The 14060-nt window shown below is 66.0% G+C and overlaps 1 protein-coding gene across 5 annotated transcripts in view; it reads left to right on the top strand.

The window, feature by feature from the left end:
* Window positions 1-2515: 2515 nt before the first annotated feature.
* LLGL1 (LLGL scribble cell polarity complex component 1) overlaps window positions 2516-14060 on the top strand; it is a 15851-nt gene continuing 4306 nt past the window's right edge. For 3 of the 5 annotated variants that reach the window (XM_081220275.1, XM_081220272.1, XM_081220271.1), the window contains exons 1-16: window positions 2516-2670; window positions 5803-5900; window positions 7729-7810; window positions 7906-8036; window positions 9158-9316; window positions 9409-9571; window positions 9658-9793; window positions 10047-10101; window positions 10220-10374; window positions 10442-10665; window positions 10834-10901; window positions 11963-12116; window positions 12190-12294; window positions 12683-12975; window positions 13135-13282; window positions 13360-13513. In XM_081220275.1, the coding sequence (XP_081076401.1) occupies window positions 2590-2670; window positions 5803-5900; window positions 7729-7810; window positions 7906-8036; window positions 9158-9316; window positions 9409-9571; window positions 9658-9793; window positions 10047-10101; window positions 10220-10374; window positions 10442-10665; window positions 10834-10901; window positions 11963-12116; window positions 12190-12294; window positions 12683-12975; window positions 13135-13282; window positions 13360-13513 (2206 nt within the window). In that variant the 5' untranslated portion in view covers window positions 2516-2589. The remainder of the gene's footprint in view (window positions 2671-5802; window positions 5901-7728; window positions 7811-7905; window positions 8037-9157; window positions 9317-9408; window positions 9572-9657; window positions 9794-10046; window positions 10102-10219; window positions 10375-10441; window positions 10666-10833; window positions 10902-11962; window positions 12117-12189; window positions 12295-12682; window positions 12976-13134; window positions 13283-13359; window positions 13514-14060) is intronic. The other 2 variants (XM_081220273.1, XM_081220274.1) reach the window with 2 other exon arrangements.

Below are 14060 nucleotides of genomic sequence, written 5' to 3'. Positions count from 1 at the left end.
CTGTGACCATGGTAATCATACGCCTGGGCCCGGGTTCACGGGGGAAGGGAAGCACAAGCAGTCCTTGGTGTCCCACACTCACCCCGTGCCATTCCTAACCCTGCCCCACGTGTGGATGGGCTGGGCCTATCTGCTCACGTCTCAGTTTACCCATTTAACCCCTTGAACCTGATCAGATGGGGCCAAGCTGGGGCCTTAGAGTCACCTGGGAAAGGACTGGTTTAAAATCCAGGCTCTGGGGCCCTACTCCATGGGCATTCGCACAGGTGTGGGGAGAGTTCTGACACTGAGAACCCCTGCTAGCCTGGGCCCCCCCTCTCCACCCCCTGCCCGCTCTACCGTTGAACTGCTCACCCATTACAGCCCAGCTTGAACTGCCCCCCTCCCTCCAGGGGCACCTACCCTGCGTCAGATGCCTCTTCTGGGCTCCCACCGCCCCCTGGTGTCCCCATCACAGCACAGTGAACTCCGGGTGTCTGTGGTCTCCACTCGGTTCTGTGCTCCCCTAGACTGTGAGCTGTGGGTGTGCGGTGGGGCAGGCATGGCTGCTTACTGCCTGCTGACTCGGTCCCCTTTCAAAGACAGAAGTGGAGACTGAGGAAGGGCAGGGACTTGCCCAGGGTGACAGAGGGGCAGAGCTCAAACAGCAATTAACAAGAACTCTAACGACAGCTGAGTCTGCCTGGCACAGTCCGGTCTAAGGGCTTTACAAGTGCTAATTCATCTCATCTTCGTAATGACCCTCTGAAGCAGGTACTAGGATTACCCACGTTTTTACAGGTGAGGAAACCGAGACAGAGAGCTTAAGCATCTTGCTCCAGGCTGCACAGCTTCTAAAGGCAACGGACATAGGGATGTGAATTAACACCTTCCTAATGCTTCCCCGTGTGAGGCCTTCGTTCTGCAGAAGAGGCCACTGAGGCTCAGGCTGTGAAAGTCAGCCATGGGTGGCAGGGCAGGGACCAGAACCCAGGCTTCAGAGCTGCTTGAGCTGCCTGTGCTGGGCATGGCGTGGGCAGAGGCTGGAGGTGCCTGACCCTTCTCAGTGCAGCCAGCTCAGCCCCCTTGCCTGCACCCACCTGTCTTAGCTTCCTCATCAAGAACCTCGGGGCTTTCCTCCCTCACAGAACTGTTGAGAGCACTTAATCAGCTGAAACCAGGAAAGGGATATGACTGGTGCCTGCCACACCTGTAGACACTCATAAGCCTTGTTCTTATCTTCCTTCCTCTCACCTCCCTGCCCCTCTGCTCGGCCCTCTTCCAGATCCAGCTCCAACGCCAGGTAAGGGCTAAGCAGGGCTGACGGGGGGCGGTGGTGGTGGTGGTCAGGCCTGTGGCTTGGCAACTGCCTGGGGTCACAAGTCAGGCGCCTCCCTTGACACAGCTGGTGGGGTCTGGGCCAGGCCTACCTGCCCCACCTAAGCTTCTGGGACGCTGAGCCCAGGGCAGCCTATTCTTGGTCTTGGAAGGAAAGGTTCAGCCTCCAGGCCACTGTCCAGATGAGAAAAGGAGGCCTGGGATGTGGAGGCGGTGCAGCTTTGTTTATACACCATTCCCTGCATAGGGAGGCCCTCCCCCCATGTCAGAGAAGCCCGGATCCAATCTCAGGACCAAATGCCAGCTCCCAGCTCCTCAGGAACGGCCTCTTCTCCCCACTGGGTCTCTGTCCCTCTCTTTTTTTTTTTTTTTGCGGTACGCGGGCCTCTCACTGTTGTGGCCTCTCCCGTTGCGGAGCACAGGCTCCGGACGCGCAGGCCCAGCGGTCATGGCTCACGGGCCCAGCCGCTCCGCGGCATGTGGGATCTTCTTCCCGGACCGGGGTATGAACTCGTGTCCCCTGCATCGGGAGGCGGACTCCCAACCACTGCGCCACCAGGGAAGCCCCACTGTCCCTCTCTTTAGCTGATGGTGCTCCTAAGAATCCCCCGTGCTGCCACCAGAGCTTTTTATGTCGGATCCTGAAGGATGTATAGGAGTTCCCCAGGGGGCTGTGGGCGGAGGAGGGCAATCCTGACTGACCACCCAGAGGGACCAGGAGCGTGGCGTGGACGGTGCTCTGGCGCGCTGGGGAATGGTCCAAGTGGTGTCCCGTAAAACTGGTCAGACATAATACAACTCGTCAATCACCGGGCCAATGGCGCAGATGGGGAAACTGAGGCCGGGGACCAGGGAGTCTCCCCGGTCAGAATTCTCCTGCCTTTCGGGACGGGACTGCCTCATTACCTGAGTGTGGGCGTCGCTCGCTCATTGCAAGAAGGGAAAAGGCTCCTCCGAATGGGGGAACGCGCCCCTCCCCTCAAAAACTCGTCCCCAGTAGCCCACGCCAGAGCTCTGCTCGTGGACTACAAATTCCGGAAGGCCCCGCGCCGTGGCGCACGCGCAGCGGGCGTGCTCGCGGGCGCCCACTGAGGCGGCAGGGGTGGGGCGGGCGGCGTGCGGGCCGCCCATTGGCCAGGAGGCACGTCCGTTGGGCGGGCCCGCCCTTGCAGGACCCGCCCCGCCGCGCCCGCGCCTGGCGCCCGCGCCTCAGGAGCTGCGGGGCCGCGCGGCGCATCCTGCGGGCGGCGGCGGCTGGCGGCCGGGCGCAAGATGATGAAGTTTCGGTTCCGCAGACAGGGCGCCGACCCGCAGCGCGAGAAGCTCAAGCAGGAGCTCTTCGCCTTCCACAAGGTGCGGCGGCGGGCCGGGGGCGGCTGGCCGGGGGCGGGGACCGGGCCGGAGCCACGTCGGGCCGGGGGAGGGGGCGCACGCTGGGCTCGGCCGCCCCGCTCTGCTCTGCCCGAGGCGCGCGCCAGCTTCGCTCCATTTCTGCCCTCCGCTCCCCTGCTTCTGTCTCCGCGCCTGGACTCCGCCGGCCTCTCCTTGCGGGCCTCTCCGCCTCCGTGGGTCTCCGGGAGGCTCTCAACTCTCGCTCCGGCTCCCACTCTCTGTCTCTTTATCTCTTTCTCGGGGACCCCTCGGCGCCCCTGCGCAGCCCTTGGGCCCCGTTTGTTTTGCTTTCGCACCCAGGCCGGTGGGGAGGGGTGCGGAGTGGAGGCAGATGTTGGGGGGTGGGGCTGGGAAATCCCTTCCCGGTTCCTCTCCTCCCTTCCCCCACCGCCCGGGGCTCCGGCTTGCGCTCTGCCCGGCACCGCCGGGGGCTCCAGCGGGGGGACGCCTGACCGTGTACTCAACTGCACTTCGAATCGCGGGGCCTCAGTTTCCCTTGCTATGGAATAGGGCCACTGTCCTCCTTGCTGTGGGCTCTGTCACAGGGGCAGCCGACCCACCGCCTCTCCTGGAGCCAAGGTGGAGGTGGGGGCGGAGGGCTGCTCCTTCCTTTCTTTCCTGGGTAGGGCCAGAGGGGCCACGGGAAAGGGGCTGCCTTCAGCCCCGCCTCCCCTGCGCTGGTGTGTGGTTGAGAGAGGCACCAGCCTGCCCCTTGCTAACTCTCCCCAGGGGTGTCACTTCTGGCCTCAATTTTACACTGAAGCCCTTTGGTCGCAGGGCCCCTTGCTGCTCTTGGGGCTTAGGGTCATTATGCTCACACACCGGTAAGAAAATTGAGGTTCAGGGCTGACCACGTGCCCAAAGTCAGAGTGAGCTGGGGTACTTGGTCTTTGGATCCCCTTGTCAGTGGGATCTGACTTTAGCCTTGAGGGCCAGGGGCTTCGGGAGGGGTGCTGTGGTCCCCAGCTGGCTGCCAGGAGACTCTGGTCCAGGAGGAAGCTCTGGGGTGACCGGTCCTGCAGTGACCGAGGCCGGGTCATCTCTCAGGGTAGGCGGGGTTTTCCAGGTGGCGTAGGGGCTGCCAGGACCCTCAGACTTGGTGGCCAAGGGGCCCAGAGAGGAGGCTGGTGCCTAGGGGCTCTGAGGTGTCCCCCTTCCTGTGCTGAGTGGCCGAGGGTGAGCCCCCTCGAGATGAGAAGACAATGATGGTAGGGCAGGCGTAGCGCTCAGGTGTCACTTCCTCAGCCACGGAGTCAGGGTGTGAAGTGGGGACCTGAGACAGGTGGAGGGGAGGCTTGCTCCCCCTGGCTGGCACCTGGTGGCAGAAGCTGGTCTCCCTGCCAAGGAGGGTGAGGCCCCGTTCTGAGTGGGCAGCAGTGGTGGGCGGGGGTGGTCTTGGGCAGAGGGTTACTAGAGGGGCTGGTAGGTGATCACTAGAAAATAGGCCCAGATTCCTGAGTGGTGGGGCGTGGGCAGGGGGGTGTGGTCCAGGGTGAGCCTGGACTTTGGACTCGGTCTTGGGTCCAAATCCCTGCCCTGCCCACAAGTTGCCTGTGGCATGTCCACTCTATGTCAATTTAACGAATACGGCCTCGGGGGAGCTGATGTACTAGTTGGGGAGATAGTGAGAAGCCGAAAGAAGAGAGAGAAGTGTGCGGCCTGCAGTGGTTTGGATGGTGGTCAGTGCCGTGGGTGAAATCAGGCAGGTGAGGGCGTGGAGCGATGGCTGCTGGGCCAGCTCGGGGCCTCTGAGCAATTGTCTCCTGAGCCGTGGGAAGGAGCACCCCGTGGAGAGTGCTGGGTGAAGGACGTTCCAGGTAGGTGGACCGTAGATGCAAAGGTCTTAGTAGACTGGAGGAGGGCAGAGGGCCTCAAGTGAGCCGGGGGCCGGTGGGAGGAGCCAGATGGAGGGGACTTGGCTTTGACTCGGAGGGAGCCGGGAGCCCCGGAGGGTCCTGAGCAGAGGAGTGGGCCTCCAGACTCGGTCAGGTCCAGCGTGGGCACGGCGGTGCTGGTGCTCCCCACCCCACCCCGATCAAGTGGGCCACGCTGTCCTCAGGTGGGCTCACCAGTGCCCAGATGGGAAGCCGAGGCTTGGCCAGTGCTGTGACTCACCCAAGGCCAAGCCAGCTGCTCAGAGGGCTCAGTCCCTGCCCGGATGGGATGAGGCTGGAGGCAGGCTGGGGCCACAGGCCTGGGGACCAGGGTTCCTTATAAAACTTGTGTCTTGCTGATGCAGTGGTCAGGGGGTACCGGCACCCACATGGGGTGTCCCACCTTGGTGTTGAGGGCAGGGGGCTGGGGACCCAGGGGTGCAGGCTTCCCAGGGAGGGCCCCCAGCCAGGCCTCGGGGTTGAGTAGGGGCTCCTTGGGTAGGTGGTGGGGGCGGGGAGCCAGGGCTGGTCTGCACTGGGGCTGGCCCTGCCGGGAGCTGGGGACCTGGTGGGAGCCGTTGCATTGACACCCCCAGTGCACAAGCCCCCTGCCCACCGTCCCAATCGGGTGGGAAGGGAGTCACGTCTCCCAGTTTCCAGGTGGGAACCCAAGTCTGGCAGGTGTGTGACACCTTCAGGGCCTGGGCAAGAAGCTCCTTCTCTCTGGGGACAGCCCCAGTCTCCCTGTCTCTGGGGCTGGAGGTGGGGAGCAGCCCCGGGTTGGGGCGGCACTCGAGAGCCTCTGCCTAGCTGGCCTTGGGTGCTGGCCTCTGACCACCCCCCAGAGCCTGTGTTGGGGGTTGCCTGGGACTGCACCCCACTTCAGTCTGCCTGGAGGAGTGGGGTGCGGAGCCCTGCTCCGTGGGGCAGCCGGGGTTCACTTCTGTGCCTGCACCTCCTCTTGAGCCCCGTTCTGTTTGTTTTCAGAGCCCTGTGCACGGTGGGTTGGACCCGAGTGTAGAGAGGGACGGGGCCTCTACCAGGGGGGCCTCTGTGGCGGGGCCAGGGACTCAGGCCCTTCCTCACCGGAGGTGTGATTACCCGTTTCGCAGCTGAGGGCACTGAGGCCCGGAGCATGGGTGCGAAGCAGTGGCAGAGCCTGGCGGCTGCCTTGGAGTGGGTAGGCCATGCCTGTGCCAATGCCTTCACCTCCTTGCAGACTGTGGAGCATGGCTTCCCCAACCAGCCCAGCGCCCTGGCCTTCGACCCTGAGCTTCGCATCATGGCCATCGGCACGCGGTCTGGGGCTGTCAAGATGTATCCTTTGCGGGCCGCGGCCTTCGGGGCCCGTCAGAATGTCCTGGTTGCAGCTCCCTGTGTGCCGGGCCCCTGGGGCAGGACCCCGGCTGGGAGGCCATGAGAGCTGCCCAGACCCTGGTGGAGGCTGGTGCAGCTGCTGCCCTGAGACGCCTCCTCACAGAGACGATGGTGCTCAGCTTGCGGTGGCCTCGGCTGCCCCGCGCTGCCTTTCAGCCAGCCAGTTACCTGGCAGTTACCATCCCAGCAGCTGTGACTGGGGAGGTGGGCCGGGGCTGGTTGCACACGGTCCCCAGCAAGGGTGGTGGGTGGGCCAGGGTCACGGCGGGCCTTGCCCTGGTGCCTGGGCGCACACACGTGTGCCAGTGTGAAGACGTGTGTCTAGCCGAGGCGCTGGGGGCAGTACCAGGCTCGGCATGGTGGGCGCAGCGCGGTCCGCACCTGGATGCTGGTGCCACACAATGGGCCTGTGAGCCGCACAAAGGGGCATTTTCCTGTGAGTGCAGGGCGGGTGCGGGGGGAGGCTGGCAGCTGGACGCCTCCCTCCTGCCATGGGGGATCCCAGCCCCGCTGCACGGGGTGAGCCCCTCAGGTGGGCCCCAGGGGCAGGGTCTGGCCGGCCACTGCATGGTGGCACGGGGTCTCCCCACCCAGGGACTGGGGGCACTGGCCGGGAAGTTGTGAGTTTGCCGACTCCAGGGAGAGAGGCTGGACCTGGGTGCCCCCTTCTCCCGTGGGCCCCTGAGGCATTTGTGGGTACGCAGGGGCTGGTGCCCCGGCCGCCTGCCGAGGGGTCCCACTTCCTGGCCTGCTGCTTCCGCGTCTTACGGTGCTGTCCTGCCCCGCGTGTGCTGTGGGCCCGGAGCCCCTTTCTCTGTGTCCTGGCGGAGTCTCTGCTGGTGGCACGTCCTTTCTCGTGCTCACAAAGGACAGGCAGGCAGACAGCCTCAGAGGGGGACGAGGCCCCCCACCCCTCCCAGATCATTCCGGCCTGAGTCCTGGGCTGGGAAACTGAGGCTGGCCACAGGGGCCGCAGCCCACCCCCACCCCCCACCTCCCGGGTCTGGCCCCGTCTCCTTGGCGACCCTGGTTCCCTCCCAGTGCTCCTGCCCTGTTTTTTGTCCCCTTGTCTGTGTCCTCCCGGCTCCTGCAGGGAATCCCGACTCCAGCTCCAGGCAACGGCTCCTGCCTTGTCTCCAGGCAACATCCCTGACCCCTGCCCGGTCCTCCCTCCTGGGGCCCCTCGGCCTGCCCGTCCACTGTGAAGCCTGGGGTTGCTGGGACTCTGGCGCTCACACTGGGCACTTGAAGCAGGTCACCCAAGCTCTCCAAGCCTCTGTGGCCTCTCTCCTTGCGGTGGGGGCTGCCTACCCCAGAAGGAGGTAGGGTTCATGGCCTGTAGCTGGCGTCGGCCTGTGGCTGAGCCTCCCGGGCCTGGCTTGGCATCTCCGCCTGTGTGATGTTGACGTGCGGGGCCAGCTCCTGTGCACACAGCCCGGAGAGGCTGATGCAGAGCCGTGAGCCGGGCCTGGGCCGTGTGTGCGGGGGGTGCTTTTATTCTCACGTGCCCTGTGTCAGCCCCACGAGGTGGGAGGGTAAGTCGCCAGCCCCTTTTACAGATGAGGAAGTGAAGGTCGTGCAGCAGCACCAACTTGCAGGACCGAGCGAGCCTGCATGCCGAGTGGCAGTGCAAGATGGTGCTCCTTGCGGCGGGGAGGCCCCTGGACAGGCAGGCCCATTGGATAGGGCCCGTCAGAGTGGTCCTGGGAGCAGGAGGTGTGGTTTCCCGGCCTGTGCCTGCTTTCCGCCCTTGACCTGTCACCCTCAGCTACGGTGCCCCTGGCGTGGAGTTCACAGGCCTGCATCGAGACGCAGCCACCGTCACGCAGATGCACTTCCTGCCCGGCCAGGTGAGCCTCGGCCCTGCCACTGGCTCCTGTGAACCCCATTTCCGCCCCACCCCCTGCCCCAGTCCGGCTCAGTCTTGGTCTCACTCACCTGCCAGGGCCGCCTCCTGACCCTGCTGGACGACAGCAGCCTCCATCTTTGGGAGGTCGTCCACCACAACGGCTGCGCCCACCTGGAGGAAGCCCTCCACCACCAGCCACCCAGTCGCCCGGGCTTTGATGGTGCCAGGTACTGGGGGACTCGGCCAGGGACGGCCGCTGGACGTGGGGCGAGCCTGTGGAGGGGCAGGGGGACAGGAAGCTGCCCCGGGGCTGGGGTTCAGGGGGCACGTCTGGTGGCCTGGCAGGCGTCAGGTGGGGGTCCCGGTAGAGTCTGAGGTGAGCAGGGACAGTCTGTGCTCCAGGACCGGTGCGGGTCCCGGTAGAGTCTGAGGTGAGCAGGGACAGTCTGTGCTCCAGGACCGGTGCGGGTCCCGGTAGAGTCTGAGGTGAGCAGGGACAGTCTGTGCTCCAGGACCACTGGGGCCCCAGGAGACACGGGATGGGAGAGTGTGTCCAGAGCCCGGGGAGGGGTGTCAGGGGCAGGAACTGACATCACAGGTCCCCTGGGCCCTCAACTGGGGGTGGGGCGATGGGCCACAGTGTGCCTGGGTGAAAGGGCAGGTCGGGGCAAGGAGGGTCCCGCTGGGCTGTGAGGTGCTGGCAGGGTGCCCCAGGGGGGCCGACAGCATGGGCTTGGACCCCTGGGGAGAGAGTAAGGGGCCTCTTGGTTCCTGGCCCGGCAGCCCTTGTTGAAATGACCAGAGCGGGTGAGTCCTTCAGGTTGCAAGGTGCCTGTCCAGCTCCGCGGGAGGCTTGTCCTGCTTGGGCTTGAACTGGGGCTAGGTGACCCCCCTCCCCCCCACCCCCGTGTCCAACCCTAACCCAGGATCCCTGGGGTCTCCCAGCCTCTGCAGGGGAGCGATCCAGGGCCCTCCTGCAAGTTAGGGAGACATCCATGGGCTGGGGGCGGGACTTCCTGAGTGGGGCTCAGGGGGCTGTGCGTCCTGAAGGTTCTGATCCTGGCCCAGGTGGGGCCTGGTTCCTGCCTTCCCCTCTTGGTGGGTGGGAGGAGCCCAGGGGCCCTCCTCCCAAGACCTGGGGACCTATTTTTATCCCTCTCCCCTCCGACATCCTGATGAATAACCGAGCGAGCTAATTACGTCCGCAGCCCCCACTGTGGCCTTCCTGGGGCTGCCGCGAGTGCAGAGGAGCTGCAGCGAGCTGACGGTAGCGGCTCCGCCCCTTCCACGCCCTCCTCAGCAGGCGGATGGGCTCCCGACCTCACCCCCCTCCCCTTGGCCCCCACAGTGGCCTGCCCAGCCTCGCCCGCATCACCGTGGTCCTGCTGGTGGCTGCCGGTGACCTGGCAGCCCTGGGCACTGAGGGCGGAAGCGTCTTCTTCCTGGATGTTCCCACCCTGACGCTGCTCGAGGGGCAGACCCTTGGTCCGGACGAGGTTCTGCGAAGGTGAGAGGCCACCCGGCTTCCCTGCACCCCGTCTGCCGGGTGCCCCGTCCACCGGCTCACCCCCCACGCACCCCTCCCGTCCGCCCCCGCAGCGTGCCTGACGACTACCGGTGCGGGAAGGCCCTGGGCCCCGTGGAGTCACTCCAGGGACACCTGCGGGACCCCACCAAGATCCTCATCGGCTACAGCCGAGGCCTGCTGGTCATCTGGAACCGGGCCGCGCGGTGTGCTGACCGCGTCTTCCTGGGGAACCAGGTGTGTGGCAGAGGGCGGAGGCCGGCGGCTGTGCCGGGGCCTCAGCTCACAGCGCCGTGCTCACGCCCGTCCACCCTGCCCCGCAGCAGCTGGAGAGCGTGTGCTGGGAGCGCAGCGGCCGCACGCTGGTCAGCTCGCACAGCGATGGCAGCTACGCCGTCTGGGCCACGGACGCCGGCGACTCCCCGACGACACAGCCCACCGTGGCCACCACACCCTACGGTGAGTGCCGGGGAGGCCTGTGCGAGGTCGGCAGTGACCCCGAGCTCAGACTGGCCTTGGTGGGGGGCTTTGGGAGGACTTGTAGAAGGCGGTGGGGCTGAGCCCAGCCGCAAAGATGAGACCCCCCCCGGGGCTGTCGGGCAGCGTGCCTTCCCCTCGGAAGGTGGGGGTGATGGAGGCAGGAGGAGAATGGAGAAGTGGCGAGAAATGCAGCCTGGGGCTCGGTGGGTCTGACGCTGTCCTACCCCTCCAGGCCCCTTCCCCTGCAAAGCCATCAGCAAGATCCTGTGGCGAAACTGTGCGTCTGGGTAGGTGGGGCGCCGGGGCCAAGCCTGGCTGCGGGAGTGCAGGGTTGGGGTGGGGGAGGCTCTCCCGGTCCCCATGGGGCCCCTCCGGTGGCTCACGTGGCTCCCCCGCCCCGAGCAGCGAGCACTTCGTCGTCTTCAGCGGTGGCATGCCCCGCGCCAGCTATGGTGACCGCCACTGCGTGAGTGTGCTCCAGGCCGAGACCCTGGTGACGCTGGACTTCACCTCCCGCGTCATCGACTTCTTCACGGTGCACAGCACGCGGCCCGAGGACGGTGCGTACCTGCCCTCCCACCCCGTGCCTGTGTGTCTGCGGCCGCGCTCACCCGCCCCGTCCCGTAGAGTTCGACGAGCCCCAGGCCCTGGCCGTGCTGCTCGAAGAGGAGCTGGTGGTGCTGGACCTGCAGACGCCCGGCTGGCCGGCCGTGCCCGCCCCCTACCTGGCCCCGCTGCACTCGTCCGCCATCACCTGCTCGGCCCACGTCGCCAACGTCCCCGCCAAGCTGTGGGCCCGCATCGTGAGCGCTGGCGAGCAGCAGAACCCCCAGCCGGCCTCCGGTGCCTCGGTGTGTGCCCGGGGGAAGGGTGCTGCCTGGGCACGCGCCTGAGATGGGGATGTGGCAGGTGTATGTGGGAACTCGGAGGGACTTTGTGCTCTGGATGCCACTCCTGGGGTGAGAGGAGGAAGGAGCTTGTCCTGACCTTCTGCTTCCGTCTCTGTCTCCGTCTCTCAGAGCTGGCCTATCACCGGGGGCCGGAACCTGGCTCAGGAGCCGTCCCAGCGAGGGCTGCTGTTGACCGGGTAGGCGAATGCGTATCCCCGGCTCAGCCCAGTTGTGACGGGTGTTGTGAGTGTGTGTGTGTGGGGGGGCGAGCAGGGCCTGGCGCAGCCCTTGCGGGTGCAGGAGGGCCCATCCTGGGCCTGGCGGGAGCTGACCTGCTCACTGACTCAGGCCCGGCCCCTGGTGGGACCAGGTCATCCCCATTGCCGCAGGGTGCACTGGGGTGAAGCCTCCCTAGACTCTGGTTTAAGGCTCAGCTCTCTTTTAGCCCGAAACTGGGCTCCACCCACTCAGCCTGCCCTGGGACTGGAAAATCTGGGCTGGCCCATGCCGAGCTGCACAGGGCAGGTGCCCGAGAGCCCAGCCTGGGCCTGGCGGGCACTGACGTGCCCGGTGACTCGGGCCCCGACTTCCTGCCCAGCCCCTGCCATCCGCCTGTGCTGGGACCCTCGGGCCTCTGACTCCAGCGCCCCCTCCCCAGTGAGAACTCCTCACCGTGGCTTTCAGGGCCTCTGGAGCTGTCCCAACTGGTCCCACGGCCTCACTCACCTTCTCACACCCTGGCTCTGGGCTCCCCCTACCGCCCAGGCGCCTGTGACCTGGACTCTGCAGCTATGTCCTGAGGCTGCACCCCAGTTTGGTCTGCTCCTCCCCCCTTTCCCTCTCTGCTTCCTCCCGGCCTCCCCAGGCTTCCTGTTCCTGCCCCTGCCCCAGCCAACCCCTCCACTCTGTGACTGCATCTCTGGTCACCTTCTCTGGAGGCTCCCCTGGGGGCAGAACCCCCGTAGTCCTCTGTTCCCTGTGTCGCCCGCCCCTCACCTCCTGGTCGTTATTTCTGGTGATTATTCCCGTACCTTCTCACTCTCTTTGCAGGGAGGGGCCCAGCACCTAATGTATGCGGCCTGGCATACAGTCGGTGCTCAGTATGTGCCCTGTGCGGTTGGTACTTACTGTTTGCTGTATGCAGCAGGAGTCTAGTCAGTGTTTGGCTGAGGCACTTAGTGCCTAGTGTATGGTCGCTGGATGACTGGAGGGGGCAGGGGGCTGGAGGACCTGGAACCTGACCTCACCTCCCCTGCAGGCACGAGGATGGTACCGTGCGGTTCTGGGATGCCTCCGGCGTGGCCCTGCGGCCACTCTACAAGCTGAGCACCGCCGGCCTCTTTCAGACGGACTGCGAGCACGCCGACAGCCTGGCCCAGGCCACCGAGGACGACTGGCCACCCTTCCGCAAGGTGGGCCCCTCCCCTGGCTCCGGGGAGCCTGGTCCGGGCTCCGCCCTGTGTCACCAGTCCTTCCACCCTGCAGGTGGGCTGCTTCGACCCCTATAGTGACGATCCACGGCTTGGCGTGCAGAAGGTGGCGCTCTGCAAGTACACCGCCCAGATGGTGGTGGCCGGCACCGCGGGCCAGGTAGGGCCAAGGCGTCCCCAGGTCTGCCTTGGGGGGCTTTCTGGAGGGTCGGGTGGGGTGGTAGAGGGATCAGGGCAGCAAAAGCCCAGAGGTGGGAACGGGGCTCCAGGTGGGCCAGCCAGGGCTGTGGGGACCCACAGAGGCTTGGGGCCGGGGTGGGAGCACAGGTGTAAGATGAGCCCCGGGAGGGCAGGGCTGGCAGGTCCTGGTCGCCACCGTGTTGCTCAGTGAGGGCCCTGGTATACAGTGGGCGTCCAGTAAGTGTTTCTTCAGAGGACACGCTGGAGACAGTCCTGGGACCACCCTGGCAGAGGCATCAGAGGCTCGGGCGGGGCGCGGGTGGCCCCCTCTTTGTACCGACCGGCCCCTGCCCGCCCCTGCCCCTCAGGTGCTGGTGCTGGAGTTAAGTGATGAGCCGTCGGATCAGGCGGTGGGCGTGGCCAGCGTGGACCTCCTCCAGGACCGTGAGGGCTTCACGTGGAAGGGTCACGAGCGGCTGAGCCCACGCACAGGGCCGCTGCCCTGGCCGGCCGGCTTCCAGCCCCGCGCACTGGTCCAGTGCCTGCCGCCGGCTGCCGTCACTGCCGTCACGCTCCACGCCGAGTGGGGCCTTGTGGCCTTTGGCACCAGCCACGGCTTCGGCCTCTTCGACTATCTGCGCAGGAGCCCCGTGCTGGCCAGGTGCGTGCGGGCCCCTCCCGAGGTTTGCTGGGGCGCAGGTGGGGGGTGTTTGGAGCCTCGCGGGAAGCACTGCTGGTGGAAGTTAGGCCCCCCGGTGGCTGGGCTCGAGGGCGGGCTTGGGGCTTGGGCTTCCCTGATGCCCGGCACCTGCGCCCCCAGGTGCACCCTGCACCCCAACGACTCCCTGGCCATGGAGGGGCCGCTGTCCCGTGTGAAGTCGCTCAAGAAGTCGCTGCGCCAGTCCTTCCGGCGCATCCGCAAAAGCCGCGTCTCGGGCAAGAAGCGCTTGACTGCTGCGGGCAGCAAGGTGGGCCGGGTGGCCGGGTGGCCGGGTGGGGCAGCAGGGGCGGGAAGACCGGGCTCCCGAGCCTCGTGTCCTTCAAGTTGCAGGAGGCCAACACGCAGCTGGCGGAGCAGGCCGGCCCCCACGACGTGGAGGTGACACCCGTGCAGCGCCGCATTGAGCCCCGCTCGGCTGACGACTCCCTCTCAGGCGTTGTGCGCTGCCTCTACTTCGCCGACACCTTCCTTCGCGACGGTGAGGCCGGGAGGGGTGTGGTGAGGTGGCCCTAGGTGGCATCGCCCGGGTTCCGGTCAACTGCTTGGGAAACGGGCGTGGAGTGGCGCCTCCCAGAAGGTTGGGAAGTGTTGCCTGCTGAGTGCCGGGCTGCACTGGCAACAGGGTGCCCTGGCCCACAGCCGTCCCCGGGACAGCCTGACGGTGTGGTTAGTGAACAGAGACCTGAGTGGAGACGGGAGCCCGGGGCCTGGCGGGGAGTGTGGGCCGCAGCACCGAGGCCGAGGTGGGCGTGTGTCAGGAGACCCCGGGCAGCGTGGCTGGAGCAGAGGACAGGCCCGGGAGGTGTGGGTTCCGGCTGCCTAGCTGAGGAGCTGGCTTTATAGTAAGGTTGTTTTTTTTTTTTTTTTAATATAAATTTATTTATTTATTTTTGGTTGCATTGGGTCTTCGTTGCTGTGCGTGGGCTTTCTCTAGTTGCGGTGAGCGGGGGCTACTCTTCGTTGCGGTGCGTGGGCTTCTCATTGTGGTGGCTTCTCTTGTTGTGGAGCATGGGCTCTAGAGCACA

The sequence above is a fragment of the Mesoplodon bidens genome (genome assembly GCF_964165515.1).
Source record: "Mesoplodon bidens genome assembly, chromosome: 19".
Taxonomy (NCBI): Eukaryota; Metazoa; Chordata; class Mammalia; order Artiodactyla; family Ziphiidae; genus Mesoplodon; species Mesoplodon bidens.
Note: the sequence above shows the minus strand (reverse complement) of the source record. Positions and strands in the feature narration are given on the sequence as shown.